The 22,225-nt window shown below is 39.4% G+C and overlaps 1 protein-coding gene across 3 annotated transcripts in view; it reads right to left on the bottom strand.

The window, feature by feature from the left end:
* svild (supervillin d) overlaps nt 1-22,225 on the bottom strand; it is a 107,629-nt gene that overhangs the window by 14,876 nt on the left and 70,528 nt on the right. For all 3 annotated transcript variants that reach the window (XM_042767406.1, XM_042767407.1, XM_042767408.1), the window contains exons 6-18: nt 21,652-21,799; nt 20,610-21,040; nt 19,810-19,942; nt 7,168-7,315; nt 6,896-6,979; nt 6,692-6,772; nt 6,414-6,597; nt 5,848-6,020; nt 1,905-2,060; nt 1,680-1,816; nt 929-1,076; nt 550-695; nt 269-444 (exon numbers count right to left, since the gene is read on the bottom strand). In XM_042767406.1, coding sequence (XP_042623340.1) covers nt 269-444; nt 550-695; nt 929-1,076; nt 1,680-1,816; nt 1,905-2,060; nt 5,848-6,020; nt 6,414-6,597; nt 6,692-6,772; nt 6,896-6,979; nt 7,168-7,315; nt 19,810-19,942; nt 20,610-21,040; nt 21,652-21,799 — 2,145 coding nt within the window. The remainder of the gene's footprint in view (nt 1-268; nt 445-549; nt 696-928; nt 1,077-1,679; nt 1,817-1,904; nt 2,061-5,847; nt 6,021-6,413; nt 6,598-6,691; nt 6,773-6,895; nt 6,980-7,167; nt 7,316-19,809; nt 19,943-20,609; nt 21,041-21,651; nt 21,800-22,225) is intronic.

Raw genomic sequence — 22,225 nt, 5'->3', positions numbered from 1 at the left:
GAATACTTTAATTCACCACTAATATGCTATAATCAAGTTAAACCACTTGGGGACAGTATTGTGATTGTTATATATCAGTCTGTTTGAGAGGAAGTTACATGTGTCCTGGTTTGATGGCTGTACTTCAGAGTTCAGTATTTTTTGAAAGCTTAATTCACCAATCTCCTGAAGCTCAGGACATCACCTACAAATTCATAATCTGCTAAGATGAGTCCTACAAGAAAGAACAACGCCAACAGAGAACATAGTCAGTGGAGAGGTCACTCACTTAGGGGTGTCTTTATTAGCTGAGGAGGGGTCAAGAGGGTTGACCCTGCAAGTGCTGTAGTCATATGCTCCACTCCAGATCTGTTTGCCCAGCTGTACTGCCACCTTCCTGTCACTCAAAGGAACATCCTTTCCTGTCCAGACATACACCTCGCTACCGAAATCAAACACCAGCGCCTGCCACATATACTCTGAGTTAAGTTCAATATAATGGGATCGAGTACAAGACACACAAACATGCACACACTGAACATTCACAACAAGAGGCTATAAATGTCACACCTCTTTAGAGTTAAGGAGAGAGACAGTAGGGATGGACGCGCAGGCCTCCTCATAAGGAATCAGCTTATCTTCCACAAGCCTGTAGATACAGTTTGACTCCACTACAGCACTCTCATATAGTTCATCTTCCTCCGGCTCCCCTGCACCTGGTAAAACACACACAAAGTAAAAAAAAATGGAGAAACTGGAGAAGCTTAAAATGAACTTGATTATGAGGATAAACTGAACTTGATTATGCAACATGACTGAATTCTGGCCCTAGAGGCAATGGTATGCTTATACACAATTACTAATGAATGAGTCATTTACAGTGAGTGAAATATTGTCAGTTAAAAATTGCTACTCATTATTCAGGGCCTGGCAGGTTATGTTCCTGTACCTCTGTAATCAGCCTTTCCTCCCAGCAGACTCCAGAACTCTTTGGCTGAACGGTTGTCTGTGTTGATTCCCTCCTCCAGCACAGTGACCTGGGGAGCTTTGCAGCCCAGATCTCTCTTTGTCTGGACGTACTGAGCCATCTCTGAGCCCTGACAAACACACATATAAAAAACAACTTAGAATGAGCAAATTTTGCAATTTAGCTTTATTTTTGACAACTTCTTTACTGAGATTTATTTTTTATTTTTTATGTAATACAGTATTGTTATCGTTAATTAAAACAAGTAAAAATAATATTCTGTAAATTAATTAAATTAAAATATAAATATTAGACGAAAAACAAATAAAACTGAAACTGTTAACCCTACACTGTGGTGCCAACACAAATATGCAAATAAAAATGTTAACTGGTGTTTAGAAACGTACAGTCTGAAACTTCATCTTAAGAAAAGCCAGGATTCATTGGTAAACCCGGGTAAAGTGTGAACAGTGTGAAACATAAAACAAAATAGAACAGGATTTTTTTTTTTTTTTTTTTTCTCCATGGTTAAGAATTACCCATAATTAACTAATGCAAAAAGCCCTGTAATAAATAAACGGAGGCACTAAAATTTCTTAAAACTAAAACAAATAAAATATATATAAAAAAAAAGAATAAAAAAAAACAACAGCACATAACAAATTTATTAAAACAAACTAAAATGAAAAGAAAATGGAAATAAAAATAAAGTAGTAGTAACAACTAACAGTACCTTGGCTTTTTCGATTACATTGGCAAATTCTCCACTCCAGAAGAAGCAGTATTTGGGAGTGATAAGCAGATAGCAGTCACCACTGTTTAGAGAGCGGGCTGTGGGTTCAACCAGACGCACCTGAACATGCCTGCGCCCTGCATGACGTCAAGTATTAAAAGCAGAACATTAAGGACGTAAAAACTTGGTTGAACTGATATTTTGCATAAACCTTGACCACTTTACCTTTAATGTGGATGAGCATGAGCTTGTGGAAAGGCACAGCGCTGTTGTTGGTCACCACCTCAGTGGACTTCACGCTCCGCAGATTGACTTTCTTGAAATTTTCCTTGCTGGCCAGACCTGCCAGTGCAGCGTCTGCCAAATTTGAGTGCTTGGCCACTGAAGACACACAGAAGAGACATTTAAAATTAAATAATAGTGTTCATATTTGCTACATCACCATTTTAATTGCTACTTCAATATAACAAGAGAAGACAGTGTTAGGTATTTATGCAGGGATAGTACTGACTAATAGGGATATGCGCAATGACTAATTTGACTGTTGTTTAAATGAAAGTTTTGTATCCGACTAGTCTAAAAGCAAGAAACCCCAAAAGATGGTTAAAAAAAAAAAAAAAAAAAAAAAAAAAACTTGCGCGTGCGTATTATATAATAGCCTGCATTTGAAATACTTAATCTATGAATGACACTGATAAATCCCTCAATGAATTCCGCTAAAAACAGGTTATAATTATGGCGTACTCTTGCCTCGCGTTATCATCATTTAATTTTAGGCGGTCGTTAAAAAAAAAAAGAGAAAAATAGAAGAGAACACACTCAACGTCAGCCAATGCTTATTTATTTAAATCAGCTGGGGAAATGCAGAACAGTGAAAAATCAATCAATAGCCTGACAGAATTCTTCATCTTCATATAACGATACTCCGCCCCAAAATGAAAATTTTTTCATTAATCACTTACTCCCATGTAGAGAATAGTTACCCCCACAGTCCATTCAAATTGTTGAATAAAGTCGTTATTTTTGTTTTCTTCTCGTATAAACAGTATTCTCATCGCTTCATAACGTTATAGTTGTACCACTGATGGCAGATGGACTATTCTGACAATGCTTTTCTTACTTTTCTGAACCTTGACAGTGTATTTTACTTGGCAGTCTATGAGACAGTCACAAGCCTCCCGCTTTTCATCCAAAATATCTTAAATTGTGTTCCAAAGACGAACAAAGCTTTTACGGGTTGGGAACGACATGGGCGTAAGTGATTAATGACAAAATTTTCATTTTGGGGTGGAGTAACCCTTTGAGCAGCATGGTGGCGCTGCTCTGCTAGCAACCCGGGCATGTATGCTGCTATTTTTGATCTGATTTTTTTTTTACTAGTTTTATTAGTTTTTCTTTAGTTTTATTCAATTTGTTTGTTTTATTAGTCTTGTCTTTTGTGATTGTGAGAGCAATATGTTATGGAACTCTTTGGCGACGTGCGGGACGCTGTGTTTGTGGATAACCTTAACCATGTGCTTACTAACACCTGGAATGGGTGCCTCGGACTCTCTACGCATCACTTACACCAGAGATATGCTTCTGTCACTCCGTTATGCAGATCTTTCTTCCACCGTAGATCTGCCTGAATCTATTAAACTACAACCGGAGAGATACAGAAGACTGCGGAGGAGCGGCAGACGAGGGGTAGGTAAGACAGCGACTCTGAAGGAGGAAGAATCAGCCACCTCTCATCAGGTCACTTCGGAATAAAATGAAAGAGCTTCAGACTAACATCAGAGGCTGCTCTGAGTATCGGGATTCCAGTCTAATGGTGTTCACAGAAACTTGGCTTCACAAAGATATTCCCGATTTGGCGGTTTCAAATAGAGGGGTTTTCTCTCATCCGCACTGATAGGACAGAATCATCCGATATGTGATTAACTGATGATGCACACAATACACATTAAGAGAGAAAGTCTGTAAAGAAAATGCTGAACTCTGCGTTAGCCCAAGACCATTTTATCTCTCTAGGGAGTTAGGGAATGTCGTTATTTGTGCTGTGTGTATTCCTCCAAGTGGGAATGCAGCGAGAGCTACTTCCCTCATCGCCGACTGTGTCCATCGTCAGGTGCAGCGAACTCCTAATGCCCCTGTTTTTATTTTGGGTGATTTTAATCACTGTAAATTGGAACCTTCGCTTCCAGGCTTTGCACAATGTCAATTGTAAAACACGTGAGCTCAACCATCTGCTTCTTCTAGCACGAACGCACGAATACATCAAAAAGACATTGGAAAGCTTTGCCACATCAAACTCTAAAAGACTGTGATTCAGTGTAAGCCATAACCAGTATGGGAACCAGTAGGAGGCTTTTAACGTGTGTGGATGAACATCACAAAGTGAACAAACTAAATTAATTTTATTGTAGGTTTGAAACAGAGGATCACTTTCAGGAGTTTAACACTTTGCTGGGGTCTATCCCATGTGATCCGAAGAACACATGGTTCAGTCTGCTTTTAGACAGGTGTGAACCAAAAAGTCCACTAGCCCGGATGGCATTTCAGCCTTTCTGCTAAAGACTTCTGCAAAGGAACTGACTCCAGCTTGGTGGCCTGTTTCCCAACAATATATAGATACACATCATGTCCCCAGTCTGTGGGAAAAATCTGTCATTACAGCTGTTCCAAAGAAATCATGTACAGTGGACAATAATGACTATAGATCAATAGCGTTAACGTGTGTTGTGATGAAATGTTTGAAAAGAATTCTGGTTTCCTTGCTTAGTGCTGACATTGACCCAATGCAGGATCCTCTACAGTTTGCTTACAGGCACAGCAAAGGTACTGATGATGCTGTCAACGGTATTACACATCTGATTTTAAAACATTTAGAGGAGCACAAAGCCTATGCTCGTTTGCATTTTGTATATTTTACCTCAGATTTTAACATGGTTTATCCCCATCTCACGATCCAGAAAATGAGTCAGTTGAATGTTAACCCTTTCCCGAGAAATAGGTATCACTCTCTCTTAACCAGCCATTCTAAGGTTGTGAAAATCAATAACACCCTATCAGATCCAAAGATTATGTACACAGGTGCTCCTTAAGGCTGCATGAGCTTGCCTGTACTTTTTACACTCTATACTAATGACTGCATAAGCTCACACACGGGGAATTACATCAGTGACTCATCTTTTTATTATTCTGAGATAAAGAAATTTTAACAGTGGTGTGATGCCAATGATTTGATTCTAAATGTCATAAAAACAGAAGAGATTGTATTTGACCCCAAGAGCAGTCGGTGTTCACAGTCATGTTGTCATTCACAACACTCAAATCAAACAGACGTGTTCCTATAAGTACCTAGGCATTCACATTGACAACATGTTTACATGGCAGACTCATACTAACAACGTATGAGCCAACCTTCAACAAAGATTGTACTTTTTGAGGAGACTCAGACTATATGGTTTCAATAAAAAAAAAAAATCATTACTGTGTTTTAACCAGGCTGTTCTGAGAGAGTCTAATCAGGTATGGGATCCAAGCCTGGTATGGCAACCTCTCTGTGCTCTGTTTCTCACATTGTCCGGATGGCCATGAAAATTGTAGACCTCAAAGATTATCCATCGCTTCAAACATTATTTGAGCAGGATGTGCACAGAGGGGCTCATAAGATACTGGCTGAATCCTTCTCACGTCTTACACCCTGAGTATGTGCTTCTGCCTTCAGGGAGAAGGTATAGAGTGCCCAAATGTTGATTCAACCAGTTCAAAAACTCTTTTGTGCCTGTTTCCATTAACATTTTGAATGGTAAGGACAAAGGTCAATGACTTGGTTCTGATTAGCATTGATTATTTAGCTTCATGCATTATTTTATATTATTTATTTTTATTTTTGCTGGTATTGTTATTTATTACTGGTTTTATGGGTAAGGAAATTGTGTAATAGTGGCTTTTCCGTTGTGCACTGTGATGTATGTTTTAAGTGTGATATATGTGATTGCATATGCAGCATACACTAAGCCCAAGAAAAATTTCCCTTAAGGGGACAATAAAGTATATTGCATCGTATCGCAAAAAGTACACATTCACATTCTGGAACAAAGGACTTTGTGCTTAAATATCACATGTAAAAGTGGAGAAAACATTTCGTGAATTCACCACAAAATGTAAATGACAAACTTACTCCGCTCCATTTGTATTCTTTTGGTCTCCACGGAGGCCACGTTAAGTCTCTGCTCAGTGTAAGCCTGTCTGAGATCATCTCGTGCTGCCAGGGCACGGAGAGGGTTTCTCGAGCTCTTGGTTCTTCTGCAGGGCCTCACAGAACGCTTGTGTTCCTCAACTGCTGATGTTAGTCTGCAATAAATCAACAATACATTAATGAGAGTATTTTACACTTTCACACCCCTAAACATTACACAGAATAAAACAAACAGGCAAACAAGAGAAATAAAAGTTTGTCTTGAACTTTTGACATATAAGAGGTATTTGTACCATAAGAACATTGTGCAAGTTTTATATTAATCAAGCTCCAAAAATGGCTTGTCTGGATATTGGCTTGTATTATTTTTTTTTTTATTTATTAAGTGAACTTCAAATATTATGTGTAACCAGAAAGTCATACAGGGTGGAGTGACATGAGGGTGAGTAAATGATGGTAGAATTTTTTTTTTTTTTTTTGTGAACCATCTTAATACCCACCCAACCATTTAATACCCCTATAACACAGTAATAAGAACAGTATCTCACTTGGGTGTGTCTGACTGGATGATGCTGAAGTCTTCTTCCTCGCCCAGCAGGACACTGGAGTTCAGAGCAGTGGGTGATAAGCAACTGTAGAACCGCCCAAAAGTCTCCTCATCATCCAGAGTCATCACCTCCTTCTCCTTTTCCTCCATCACCTCAATGGTGGAGTTCTTTGTGCCCGCAACTCCTGCACATTAAATGAAAAAGTAAAACAGATCCCTGCATACAACTATATTATGCATTAAGATGCAAGTTAATAATAGTGTAACTCAATTAATAACCTTTCCTGTGAAGTCTGTCCAAAAAGGACTCCAGTTTGTCCAGTCTTTTATCTCCTTCAGCATCAGGACGAGTGGAGATTTCTGTTAGAAGGACATTTCCAGACATGAGAGAAGGACACTTTGTAGAGACAAGAGCCCTAATAATACATCACCTTGGCATGTGAGTATTCAAACAGGGTCACAGAAGATGTCATAAACTGATACCTTCTAATGGTTTGACTGGTGTACTGTTGCTGGCTTTCTTGCTGAGGATAATGGGAACATCCTCTCTGTTAGGTGACACTAAGCCTGATGGGAAACAGATGTGTCAACATGAAAACATTCTTATCACTGCTTGAGCCACAGGATGCACACTACAACCTGATTTGCTATTTGCATGGATCATGAAATGTTTTCGCTTACGAGCTGAAAAGGTTCAGCTCTTGGCACAAGGCTTACTCTTTGGCTAGAAACCCAGCAAATAATTTCTTCCCCACCTTTCTTAGCCATTCGTCCAGCCACAGAGAACTGGGTGGAGTCATTAGAAGCTCCTTTGCCTTTAGCTTTCCATTGTTCCTCCTTCTCCTGCAAGATCTTCATCCGCTCAACCAAAGACATCTTCGGTTCTACATCGGCAGAAGACTTCTAAAGACAAGAAGAAAAAAACAACATGAATGTGTTATAAAAATATCCCGATATCTGAATATGAACCACATGTTAATGCCAGATCAAGTCAAGTCTGCTTTATTGTCAATTCTTCCACATGTACAGCACATACATACAGAGAATTGAAATTGCGTTATGGTGCGTTCACATCAGACGCGAAAATAGAGCATCTGGCGCGAGTGATTTCAATGTTAAGTCAATGCAAAGACGCGGATAGACAACCTGCGGCGTGAATTGAGCGTTTCGGGCGAGTTAAAAAATCTGAATTTTGGCAAAATTTTGCACCGTGTTAACCAACGAGGAGCTTGCTCTAGTAGTGACGTTATTACGACGTAGCGAGCGGAAGGGAAAATCCGAAACAACAATGGAGGACAAACTTATCATCGCTGTATGTGCATACCCGGAGCTGTATGATACTTCTTCATACTTTTATAGAAACAGAAATGTTCCTGCATGTAAATAGTTGTAAACATTCTTTGTATATAGTTAATATATCAATTTTTTTTATTTGATTTTATTTATTTTGTATAAATATATGTTCTATACATATGTGCATACACATGTTCTATATATATGGCCAGTGCTGGGGTGTTTTCAGTCCAGGAGAGGTCCTCTAAGATGTGGACACCAAGGAACTTGGTGCTGCTCACTCTCTCCACAGTCGCACCATTGATGGTCAGAGGAACATGTTGAGTGTGCACTCTCCTGAAATTAACAGCAATCTCCATCTTCTCCACATTCAGAGAGAGATTGTTGTCACTGCACCACCCGACCAGGCGGCTCACCTCGCTCCTGTAGTTTGTCTCATCTCTGTTGCTAATGAGAACCCACCACAGTCATGCTGCCTGAGGTCTTCCGGTAAGAAAGTCCAACAGCCAGTTGCATAGCGAAGTGTTGTGCCCCAGATGGACCAGTTTGTGAATGAGCTGTTGAGGGATGATTGTGTTGAATGCTGAACTGAAGTCTCAGAAAAGCAGTCTTTTTTTTTTTTTTCAGATGTGTGAGTGCTGAGTGGAGGGTAGTGGCGATGGCATCATCGGTCAAGAGGTTGGACCAATATGCAAACTGGAAGGGGTCCAGAGAGGGGGCTAGCCGTTCAAAGCATTTCATGAGAATAGGAGTAAGTGCAACTGGACAGTAGTCATTGAAGGAGGATGGAGATGGCTTCTTCGGGACTGGAATGATGGTGGTAGCTTTGAAGCATGTGGGGACAACAGCCTGACTAAGCGAGATGTTGAAAATGTCTGTGAAGACATCAGTGGGTTCCACTGCAAAGTCTCTCAGTACATGCCCAGGAATGTTTTCAGGACCCAGAGCTTTTTGTGCATTGATCCTGCTGAGGGATCTCTTCACACTGTCCGGGGTCAACATCATCACCTGGTCACCGGGAGGAGGTGGAGTCTTCTGAGCAGTGGTGCTGTTTTGTTCCTCAAAGCGAACGAAGGTGGTGTTCAGCTCGTTCAGCAGGAAGATGGTGCTGTCACGGGTCCACGGTGGGGGCTTGTAGTCCGTATTAGTCTGTATCTCCTGCCACAGGCTCCGAGTGTCTCTGCTATCACTGAATCAATGGGCTATCCTCCTGAAGTAATGTCTCTTAGCCTCTCTGATGCCATGGGATAGGTTGTCCCTAGCTGTCCTCAGGCCCACCTCATCTCCAGCTCTGAAGGCAGCATTCTGCGTCTTCAGGAGTATGTAGACCTCCCCTGTCATCCACGGCTTCTGGTTGGCCAAGACAGTGATGGTCTTTGTGACTGTTACATCATCAATACATTTGGTGATGTAGGCAGTGACAGTCTCTGAGTACTCTTGGAGGTCTGTGGTGTTATTGTATGTGGCAGCCTGCTTAAACATATTCCAGTCAGTGGTGTCAAAACAGTATTGAAGAGCCTCTGATGACCCTTCCACACTTGAATTTGTTTGTGAACTGATTTAGCGACTTTAACGAGCAGTCTGTATGCCGGCATTAGCATGACAGTGATGTGGACTGAGGCACCGAAGTGGGGGAGGGGAAGGGCCTTGTAAGCTCCTCTCTGGGTGGTGTAAACAAAGTCCAGAGTGTTGTTGTTCCGTGTTGGAAATCTATGTGTTGGTGTATTTTTGGGAACACACTCTCTAAGTCTGTGTGGTTGAAATCCCCAGCTATGATGAGAAAAGCATCAGGGTGGGCTGATGTGTTGGTACAGTTCATTTAGTGCCTCGCTCCTGTTGCTGTTGTTGGAGCTGGGAGGGATGTATACAGCAATGAGCAGTATGGCTGTGTGTTCCCTCAGTAGATAGAATGGCCGGCACTTAATAATCATAAACTCCATCAGGGGTGAGCATTGTTTGCAGACCACAACAGCATCGTGGCACCACGCATCATTGATGTTAACACAAAGCCCACCATCTTGAGGTTATAATCTCAAGATTATAAGGTTATAATCTCAATGTAAAGGAGGCTACTAGCACCAAAGAAAAATTGCTTAAAATCCTCCAGCTAGGCTTTCAACAGTGACAACTGGATATCCTAAAATAAAGTAATGTAACACACCTATCAAAGTCAGAAACCAAAAGCTCTACCCTTTGATAGAAGCTTTAGAGGCTGCCAGTGAAATTAATTTCCATGGATGTACGATTTAAAAATCTGTTCTTGAGATCTAGCAGTAATAATTAGGCTATTACTATAATTTGTATGGTGTGTTTCACTGTGTTGGCTAAATGGCCTGTGGTCCTTTGGCAAACGGATAAACATTTATCTCTGCCTTGCTTATTTAGTCCAAGTCAGTTCACCGTAAATTTTATTGTGCTTATATGCTATAATAAACATCTTTTCAAGGAATTTACAGGGCTTGAAATGGCTGGTTTCTTTAAACCGAAAAATAGCCCAAATGGTTTATTCAATTTAGCTGACATGATCTGGAGGGAATTTTAATTAGAGGGACCAGTGCCTGCATGTGGATAAATTACATGAGACCACAGAGAGATTTTAAATATAGGGCTGAAGCAGCTGAAGTGCAATATGAAGCTGCTCATCAAGTCAAATATATTTAACTGCTTTCAAATGTCTTATTTACTTAATAATATGAGGAAAGAGGTTTTGTATTATGAGTTCTCCCCCTGAGAATATATTCCTTCAGCTACAAAGTCTGAGGTAATCTGAAATTTGGTCTCTTTCATTTGGTGACTCTAAAACCAGATATTTCACTTCTTAAAAGTTTTTTTTTTTTTTTTTTTTTTTTTTTGGCCTTTTGCTATTTTTATCAATAAAACAGTAGAGTGAAGACAGGAAATTGGGAAGAACACAGAAGATGTTGTAAGCCAGATTTGAACTTGTGTCACCCACACAAAAACCGAGGCTCAGTGTGTCAAAGAATTTTGCACCAATACCCAGTTCACGACTCAAAAACACTAAAAATAAGCAGAATAACAAAATTACAATTTACTCAAAATCAGATCCTCCAGAAAAACAGTGTTACAAATTGTCAGAATGAAATCATCTATCTGTCATCAGCCACTCTCACATCATGAATCAGACATCTCAAAAATGGGCCCCATGTGGAGAGTGACAATAACAGTTAATCTGATACTGGAGTCTATTACTCAGACTGCGACTGAGAATGGGCCCTGAGGACTGAATGGGATGGAGACTGATTTACTAAAATGAAGGCTTGAAGGCCCACACTGCTTACTGCCTCCCCACATCTGGAACATATAGTCATCACAGGTGTCCCTTTCTATGCTTGAGTGGGGGAAAAAGCCCTTGTAAATTCCAGAATGTTCAAAACCCAGTGGATAAATAATGTCTGTTGTGTCCCCAGTCCTTTAACAGGAATTTGAACATGCACACGTGTACACACTTGTGCACATATGTGCCAAAAGCAGTAAAGATTTTAAGCAAATAATTTATTCCTGGTGTTGTGGGGCAAGAGGAATTGGAGTATTTGTCCCAAAGCCTCACAGGAAGACAACCTTTTTCCATGAAACTCAGGAACCAGAGATATGTTGTATCTAAAGAGAGATACTGTCTCTTAAGCATAAAGTATTCATGTAAAATAAATATATAAGTATAAATAAATATATAAATATAGAAGCAGACACACTGAATAGTTTGTCAGTACACTACAAAAAAAAAAAAAAAAAAAAAAATTATATTGTTTTCAAGTGAAAATATCTAAAAGTCCTTGAAACAAGATAGATTTGACCTGATATAAACACTCATTACTTGTTTTCTGGGTGCCTCTGGAAGACAAAGGGTATGTTGTCTTGTAGCAGAAAAAAAAAAGTCAGAAACAATCTGTGTATGTATGTATGTGTATATACATACAGTCGAGGCCAAAAATATTGGCCCCCTTGGTAAATATGATCAAAAAAGGCTGTGAAAATTCATCTGCATCGTTAATCCTTTTGGTCTTTTATTTAAAAAATTCACACAAATGTATCCTTTCATTGGATAATAAGAATTTAAAATGGGGGGAAATATCATTATGAAATAATTGTTTTTCTCTAATACACATTGGCCACAATTAATAGCCCCCTTTTATTCAATACTTTATGAAACCTCCATTTGCCAGTTTAACAGGTCTAAATTTTCTCCTATAATGCCTGATGAGGTTAGAGAACACCTGACAAGAGATCAAAGACCATTCCTTCATCCAGAATCACTCCAGACCCTTTAGATTCCCAGCTCCATGTTGGTGCTTCTCCTCTTCAATTCACTCCTCTCATTTTCTGTAGGCTTTAGGTAAGAGGACTGGAATGGCTATAGCAGAAGCTTGGTTTTGAGCTCAGTGACCCATTTCTGTGTTGTTTTTGAGGTTTGTGTTTGGGTTATTGTACGGTTGGAAGATCCAAACATGGCCCATTATAAGATTTCTAACAGAGTCAGTCACTTACTGATTTTTTATCTGTTGGTATTTGATAGAATCCATGATGCCATGTATCTAAACAAGATGTCCAGGACCTCCAGCAGAAATATAGGCCCACACAACATCAAAAATACAGCAGTATATTTCATTGTACACATGGGGTACTTTTTTTCTCTGTGTTCATCAAACCCATCTTGAGTGTTTGCTGCTAAAAAGCTCATTTTTTTAGTTTCATCTGATCATAGAAGCCATTCCCATTTAAAGTTCCAGTCATGGCTGATAACTGAATATGCTTTTGTTTGTTTTTGAATGAGCTAGGATAATTTTTCTTGTAACCCTCCCACACAACATGTGTTGATGTAGGTTCTGTTTGACAATTTTTTTAAAGGTTTTCTGAACCAGAGACTCAACTTTTTTCTGCAATTCTCCAGCTGTGACCCTTGGAGAGTCTTTAGCTACTCAAACTCTCCTTCTCATCGCACATTAGGACAATATAGGCACACGTCCTCTTCCAGGCAGTTTTGTAACATTTTCTGTTGGTTGGAAATTCTTAATTATTGCCCTGATGGTGGAAATGGGAATTCTCACCGCTCTAGCGCTTTTCTTAAAGCCACTTCACCAATTTGTGAAGCTCAATTATCTTTTGCTGTACATCAGAAATATATTCTTTGGTTTTTCTTATTGTGATGGATGATTAAGGGAATTTGGGCTTTGTTTTCCCTCCTCTTTATATTTCTGTGAAACATCAAGCCAGAGCTGAATGATTTTCATGTTCATAATCATGCTGGAGTGCTCAAAATTGTGAATATGAACGGAAATATACTTCAGAGATATTTTACTCATAAGAATTTATAGGGGGGCCAATAATTGTGACCAACGAGTATTTGAGAAAAACATTCATTTAATAATGATATTTCCCCTCCGTTTTAACTTCTTACTATCCAATGAAAGGATACATTTTTGTGATTTTTTTTAAATAAAAGACCAAAAGGATTAACAATGCAGATCAATTTTCACAGCCTTTTTTGATCATATTTACCAAGGGGGCCAATATTTTTGGCCTCGACGTACGTACGTACGTACGCACACACGCACGCACGCACATAATTTTAACAACCAATATCTTTAGACAAGTATACAATTATATTTATGGTCTAAAAGCTAACAGACCAAAAAAAAAAAAAAGATTTGGGCAATTTTAATGGGCATTTCTTGACAGTTTTCATGAGATTCATCTTATTACAAGGTAAATCAAGGTAGAGAAGAAACCACAGACAACTATAAGGACTCTGGCATCTCCAATCCAAAGACATCTCAAACAACTTAACACTCAAATAAAAATCACCTAGAGCCAAGTGCTCACCAGGCAAATTGTTAATCATGTAAGTCAAAAGGTGCATTCGACTTGAAGCACGGCTACAGATGGCAATCAATGAGAGTAGCCGCTTGCAGTCGGGGGCAGAGTTGAAAACAGCAGATTTGCATACTATATCACAGATAAAGTGAAATCCAACGATCGGTTTGCGCAGCGCCGCATGAAGTCGAACACACCTAATGACAGTCTACAGCTCCAGAGGAGCGATTAGATGGTGCGACTGGATGTCAGACTCATGACTAAAGAGGTGCAAAGCTAGTAGCACCTCCAGGGGGACTGAACAGAGAAAGAGAGATTGAAAGAGTCTGAAAGGTGAGAGACTGGGCTGAGGTCAGTGTTACAGTTCCCAAGCAGGTTCCCCATAAAATGGAATTCCCATAAAATGTTTTCATCCGGCTCTGTTTTAGCTAAGCTCAGATTTTTCAAACAGTTTCTAGTGAGCACTCAAAAAGTGAAACAGAGCAAATAAAAGATGAAAAGACAAAGAGACAAACGGATTCATCATTCTTGAGAGGATTAGAAACTGTGCATCAAAACCCTGGGGTTTGGGGAGATTTTCTCTGTAATTTGATTTATCTGTGAAGGGGCAACACATTAATCCTAATTTGTGAGGAATCTCTAATGAAACATTTGACAAAGTGACCAAATGATTTAGTTTTATTACCCATGCCCGGCAATCCTCAGTGGGAGACCTATGATTTTGACTCTGAGCTCTGTTTCATGTAAAAGGAATTATTGGTAATATGATTGGTAAAAACTGTATGGCAGAAAAAGAGAAGCTGAACCAAATGAGGATGTCTGCTTGGAACAGGCCTGCCATAAGCTTTATAGCATCATGGTCGCTGGATTAGCTTGGCCTGGCTAAAAGGAAGCAGCTGTGTGTGGGTGCATGTGTCTGCAATGTGCACCCCTGACACCAGAATTGCATTCTTTTAATTTCTTTTTTTTTCAGGGCCAAAAAGAATGACAACATCTGTTCATTTATATTATTTTTGGCAAAGATCTCATTATTTGTGCTCTCACAATCATAGATGTTCCCTTCTGCATTCAGGCCTGCTTCTTGTCACATTACATGATTTTACAACTGCATGTCTCATGGTGTCTTCTCATGTCTTCCCAAATCTGTTTGTTATTGGATCACGTTTTTTTTTTGGTCAAATCACATTAGGGATATTGTTTTTACAGGCTTTCATTTAGCTATGACTGTCACATTTATAGAGCTACCAGATGGCACAACAGAAACTTCATAAGGGATAATGTACTGCACATCATGTCTAAAACCCTGACAGGGTGATAAGGACTTTGAGGGGATTTTTCCAATAATCACACACTGACTGCTTATTACGTCTCACCTCAGCTTTAGGCCCAGACGAAAAGAAGATTATTCACTGAAATTTGGCACAAATTATATCTTTTACCCTACTCGGATTAATGGAAGCAGTGTGAGATTGGAAAGAATGAATTTAACATGTTCTTTTTGTTAAGTGTAAAGCCTGTGTTATACTTTCCGCATAAGCAATTCAGATGCATACACAGACAGCGCGGACATGGACTACTTGTATTTATACTACCGAAAGCATACGCTGATGGTCCGCTCCGCAACAAACGTGAACAAACAATTGCCCAGAATTATTGCACACCTGGCTGTCTTTATATTGTTTTATCGACAAATTGTACAGGTTCGATTAGCAACGGGCATCTTCACACAGCCTGTGCATGTGCAACTGGTGCTTTTGAAGCCTACTGACACACTGTCACAAAAAAATTGGATGCACGCAGATGTCCGCTCAGAGCCTCCGTGCACACTCTCCGATGACCATTTTTACGTCATGCATACCATAGCGGACACTAGCGGATTTGCGGATGTGGACAGTATAACACAGGCTTAAGGAAGGCACTGAGGCAGAGTTTGAATCCATTAGCAGAAGTTTATTCAGGGCAGTTTCAGCAGACAGAAATGTGAAGACAGGCAAAGGGTCAAAAGGACAGAGTAACAGTCCAATCTGTTGACATACACGGGGTTAATCCAAAAGACGAGGGTGAGCAGGCAGGCAGAAGGTCCAAACACAAACATTAAGTCGATCAGGCAGTCAGAACAGAGGGGACAATCCAGGTAATCAAGTAAACTGGCAGAATCATACACAGAACTGGCAAGCAAGATAACTAGGGAAACACTCTAGTAAGAGTGTTTCTCTAAGGCAGGTTAACTGGCAATACTTCGCAAAGGGGTGTGTGCACAGTCTCTGGGTATAAAGCCACCAAACAGGAAATACAGGAAGTAGTGAGGAAGCAGAGTGAGTGGAACACATGTAGTACACGGGTGAGGGCTCCCTCTGCTGGGTTGGCATTACATTAAGTCATTCTTACACAGGACCAGTGGCATCGCTATGGATTCTGCATGCACTGCACAGAATTTTCTAATTTTAGGTAGGAAAAAATAAAATAAAATAACTTGTTCTGAACATTTAAATAGACTTAAGGGTATTACCATGCTAAAGATGTTTGTGATAAAGACGAGCCCACCAGCTCGCCTTCGGGGAAGGAATGTGAGTCCGTGAGGGGATGTAAAAAACAATGGCTCACTCACAGAAGCACTTCTGTGCAAGGTGGAATTCGTTTACAGTTCCAGAAAGTTCATCCACAGTGAAGAGTATCTACAAGTACACACAAAAATTACAAAAATCCAAAGTACCAAAGAAACAACAAAGAGGGAAAATAAACCAGAAAATAATCCAACAATGATATATACAGGAAATAAACAGGTATCTACAATATACAGTAAGGGTTTGGGGTTTGCTCGAGGCACCATGGTAGCACTCTTGCATCGGCTTGGTAAACAAGCAGCGACTTACGGTTTGGCCTCAGCTTATATAGGCCAAACCCCACCCTCTTTTTGGGCCATACCATTACCAGGTAAGTATAACATTTAACACACACATAAGTACTTTATCTAATTGCCACCCATTTTAACCAATTAATAATATTTTATTCCCCACTTATATACATAATAATAAACACATAATCCATTAACACATAATATATTTAACACATAATCTTCACACTTAAATATACACAGAAACACCTATTCACACTAGACAATGGTTTTGCCAGCTTCTGGTTGCATTGCGCCAGCGCGGCCTAGCCCACAATGTCATAATCGGCTACCACTTGTTTGTTCAGTTTGGCCGGCGCAGCGTTTCCTGCCAGAAGACTGACTACGCCCACACAAACAACACAGGGATGAAACGACAAAACAAGTGCAGTGTGGGTGTATGAAATGACCAGGAAATGGATATGAATGGAGGAGAGTGGAGAAATGGAAGAATGTGCACCCACTCCCTCAATAGCGGCAATAGAAGGGAGGAGCGATACGGAGGATGAATGAGGTAAGTAAGTGGGTGCGTATGTGGGTGTGTCAGTGCTGCTTCCCCAGCTGTGGCAGCTAATGTGACTATCACAGTGTTAAAGGGGTGGTTGATCAGCTTTTTTTTAAAGGCTTGATTGTGTTTATGGGGTGCAGTGTAACATGTGTTCATGCTTAATTAAAAAAAAAAAAAATATATATATATATATATATATATATATATTTCCAACATATTTACCTTAATTCTACACCGCTGTTTCTGTTCTTGTCAAAATGGTCTGTTGAGTTCCTGGTTCTATGAAGCTCCTCCCTCAGAAATATGCAGTGGGCTCAGATTGGTTAGCTGGCCCAGTGTGTTGTGTATCCCAACCGCCTAGTGCAAGTTGTTCCGAAACGTCATGCCCCCTTACCATTATGGGTAGTTGCATGTGCTAAAGTGTATGGTAAACAAGGCATCAATATTGCCTTTTCAGTTTGAGCCCAAATCAGACCCAGAGAATATCAGTGAAGAGGATCGAGCAGAACCTGTGAAAGCACAGCTCTTTAAGGATGTTTCAGAATGGTAGTTTTTTTTTTTTTTGTAGTTGACTTTTTTTTAGATATGCTGTTATTTGTAATTGTTACTGCTGTTTGTTTGCTTTTGATGTATGGTTTTATCCTGATTAAAGTATTAGTACAGCAAAATACATGATTGCGTTGTAGCATTTTAGTAAACTAATTGTTTAATTTGTAAAAGTTAGAAGTGTTTGCTTATTAACAAAATCTAGTGTACCGGCATTGAACTCGTAGCGTAGATTGAGGAAGCTTTCTTCCGTAAAATTTGCAGCACAGAGAGCTATATTGGGAATATAATTGCCAGGAACAGTGTTAAAAATCAATTTTAACAATTTTTAATTTTAACCAACAAAGAGGACCTGCAATCAAGGTGAAAATAACAGCATTTTAATGTCAATGTAACAAAGACTCTACCACAACATCTCTTCCTCTTCTCTAAAGCAGCCAACATGGCCTTGCCCCCTTTGTTGCGTGTTCCCGGGTGTGAGGTTTATATAATTTTCAGGAAGAAGCTTGTTGTAGTCCCTACCAGCCTTTTTTGTAGTCCTTAAACAGCAATTTCTTTAAAAGAAAATATCTCCCTTTGCATTGAACTTTGAGCGTCATAACTTTCAGACGTTGTTTATGCTCTAACAACATTACACACTAAAGTTAAAAAAGCGAAATTGCAATCAACCACCCCTTTAAGAAAATCTCACTAAGAGTGGTACTGAAAAGATGCTCACTACAAATTTGTTATTCTTTCATTAATTACTCATGTTGTTCCAAGCCTATATATTATTTTCATATACTATAAATTTTACATATAAAATAATAATATAAAATATTTTTTTAATATATAAATTTGTACTAATGAAGAATCTTTACACAGCTCTTTCGATATGACAACAGTTCCAAAACAGCATTCAAATACCAAAAAAAACAAAACAAAAGTAGTCTACATGACTCATGCACTGTATTCCAACTCTTTTGAATTTGTGTGATAGTACTGTGCAAGGAAAAGAATGCATTAACACTATCTAGTGCAGGGGTCAGCAAGTAAGTTTGGCATCGGGCCCAAAAAAAAATCACCACTAGATGGCGGGCCAGAACATAGTCAAAGGATAATTTAAGCAATTAATTGATGAAAAAGCAACTAGAGTTGCCTGCGACAGACTGTTACAGTGTATTTTGTAACTGGTAGTGAGCTGTCTGTGTTAAATTCTGCAGGAGGACAGTCATTTAAAAAAATAAATAAATAAACATTTGTGTGGCGGTGTCCGGCAGAGTATGTGAGCGAGTGAAGCGTCAACAATTTCCCCTCCGCGCTCCAAGCATTTAATAATCACTCCACTCTGGGTTCACCATTCCCCGCACCACTCCTCGTTCACTGAAATCAGAAACGCCACTCAGCCTTCACACTTCACTGCATGGCTGAAGTATTTCAGTATGTTTGAAATATCCAAGTTCTGTTCATAATATATAAAAAAATAAATAAATAAAATAACAGGAAAGTTTAAAAGTGGCTTACTGGAACACTAGTGTGCAAACTATTTCCTACCACATGACAAGCTAATAACATGGTTGTCAGCATTAAAAGGTATAGTTGCTGCTTTGTGATGAAAATAACAGTATGTTCTCATCAGTTATTTTACCTACGGATCGATGCTCATTCGATTTCTGCTCATTCGAAATCAGATACAGATGAAGTAGCACTGTAAGATTATTTGTTTGAATGCATTAGCGATTGTGTTATAGTTCTTGTTTAAATCATGCTTTCAGCTGAAAATATTCAGTATGTAGAATGAACAAACAAATTTATTGAGAACTAAAAATGACTCTTTGTCGTTGTCTTCTTGCATTACTGACAAACTATTTTCCTGTTTGACACTATTAAGCTGCTTTGACACAACCAGTGTTGTATAAAGCGCTATACAAATAAAGGTGACTTGATCTAGTAATACATGTAACTGGATATGCTGATCAGATTCCAGGAACTGGTAAATCTGAGTGGAAATCCGCCTCATCCTGTGATCACACTCCCTTTCTCATTAGGACAGCCCAGCAGAAGAACTTGCTGATTCAGCACTGGAAACTAACTTTTCCTCCCCCACAATTCCCAGTGGATTTACCATCCCACTAACCCCTCTTCAAATCGACAGAGCTTCCTCTGCTGTCTATTGTTTCATGCTGTCTCCACCCTACAGCCAACAAACACAGACACTGCATGAGCCCCAAACTGCACACAACAACAAAAGTATTGAGTACTGTGAAGAGTTTCAATAGGTTAATTCAGCACATTTTTCTCAGCTACCAACAGAGGAAGTGGAAGCTGTTTTAGAGAGTGTGTGGGTACCTTCTTCCTCCAGGCTTTCTCACTTTCCTGCAGCTGGACGTAACGGTCAGCCAGTGACGACTGGACCACATTGGTGAGTTTATTCTTCAGCTTGCCCCGCCAGTCGTCATCACCACTGTCCAACTCTGCCAGCCTGCCAAACAAAGAGGCTAAGTATTACAGACACATTACAGACACAGAGAGTGAACTTTCCACTTAAACAGCTTCTGTGTTTAGACTGTGTGAGTGGTATAACAAACATCCCATTAATGGACTTCTGTGGGTTCATTCAGAGCTGGGTAATTAAAAAAAAATTAAGGATAAAAACAGAAGTAGTGTCAGAGCTGTGGTTTAGTGCATATAGTGCCTTGGTGCACATGCAGGAGATACGGGTTCAATCCTAGTTTAGATAGACTGATAATCTGTTTAACTGATTTTTATTTTTATTTTTTATTGATATTCATACATTCTACTTAAAGTAACTTCAGACCAACATTCACACTTTTCTAAGCATAGTATTTTTTAAAATTTAAACCCGACATGAAAATGGAAAAAAAAAAAAAAATATTGAAAAAATGGAAATAAAAATTTCCATTCAATTATTAAAAATAAATTTGCAAACACAAAACAGTGCATAAATCATATTACTTATTACGTTCATAATACATGTTTTTATTCTTGTAGTCTGTCACACGTTAAAATGTTTGAGTTACAGGAATGCTTTTAAGCATAAAAACTACTTTTCACACTCTCCCACAAAAAATAGCTACCACAGCTGCCAATTAAACTCAATAACATTATTAAGACTACTGCCACCATACCTCTCTTTCAGGGAGGAGCTCATGCTCCCATCCAGGCTGCTGTCTAGCTCGTCCCCTTCTACAGATTGGGAGGAGGGGGGGGTTTTGTCCACAGAATCTGGGGAAGGAGTGCGAGGAGTCTCACTCGAGCTGCTTTCCTCTCTCTGAAGCCTCCTGTTCTCTCTATCCTCCTCATCATCCTCAACCTCTTCATTCTTGCCCTTCTTTCCATCAGCAACAGTTAGCTCCTTGCAGGTTTTGATGGCAGGAGTTGTGATCTGCTCTAGCTCAGTGGGTTCTATGTCCAGACTAGTTGAGTGGCTCTTCTTCAGGATGCCTTTGATGCTGCGCTGACCCGAGTCCTGTCTCTGCAGAACTGGTGTGGCGGCTTTTGGCTCCTCTGTGCCCTCAAAACACTGCCTCTTTCTCACCTTCTGCTCATTCTGCGTAACCTAGAATACACAATGCCAAAAAAATACATTGAAGATGAGCTTTTCAGATAGAAGTTTTGTCTTAGATGAATTGCGAGAATGAGCATTAATATAGAAATGTTGTTTCAAATTAAACAGCATTATCGGTTCAAAATAAACAGAATTTCAACTAAGTTCCATATATTTTGCCCTGAGAGATGCATCACTGCTTAAGAAAAAGTCTTGCCAGCAAATTAAAGAAAAGCTGTCTGTGGCTTATCTTTTGTGGTAAAACAACATGCAAAAACAAGTGCTGACCCCCACACCCTTCAGTTTTTTTCTTAATACATGTGCCCAAACTTTGTCTCCCAGTAGGAGAAAGAGAGAGAGAGATAAGGAGATGCAACTGGTCACAGTGTGAGTGAAGGAATGAAAAACATGGTTGGTGGTCTGTAGGAAGGAAGGAACACTGAGACGCAGTGACCCAGAGAGAGGGGCAGGAGAGTGGAGACTCATGAGGGGTGTGAGAGGATGTCTGGAGCCACCGCAGATCACATGAGGACATTACAAAATGATGTCAGGGAAAATAAAAACAGTAAGAGTCAACTAACCTGACCCATCTTCAGTTTAGGTTGTGCAACATGACTGCTCACCGTTTTTTCTATCACATTCTCATCTTCCTTGTTTTTCACATTCTCCTCTCCTGCAGTGAAGGACTGAAAGCAGGATATCTTCTCTTCACCCTCTCTGAGATCCTTTTTTTCATCAGAACTTTTCTCACCTTCATCTGATGAGAAATGGCTGCATGGAGAGGATACATTTTTTGATAGGAAAAAAAAAAAAAAAATATTCACATTTAACAGTAAAATTTATTTATATATCATTTTATGTTCCTTTTTTTCCATTTAAAAAGCAGTATGTATGAACAACAGATGCTTTGTATCAAATAAACAAGTGAAAACAGGCGCTCTAATATGAAATGCTGTATGAGGAATCAGACTGTTTTCCATAAAGTTATTCATTGTGAATATTTACACATATTAAGGTGAGTCATAGCGATGAACGCCGCCAAACACTGAAAGCAAAAAAGAGCATTTGGTCCAAATTCCACAGATTCAACACTCAACTCACACGTACATAAACAGAACACAATCTACAATATTACCTCACACTAGCTAACAAAATACACAAATCATATTGACAACATGCAGTTTTAGCCCTTATACA

Source organism: Cyprinus carpio, chromosome A12, assembly GCF_018340385.1.
Source record: "Cyprinus carpio isolate SPL01 chromosome A12, ASM1834038v1, whole genome shotgun sequence".
NCBI lineage: Eukaryota > Metazoa > Chordata > Actinopteri > Cypriniformes > Cyprinidae > Cyprinus > Cyprinus carpio.
This window is presented reverse-complemented; position numbering and strand designations above follow the sequence as displayed.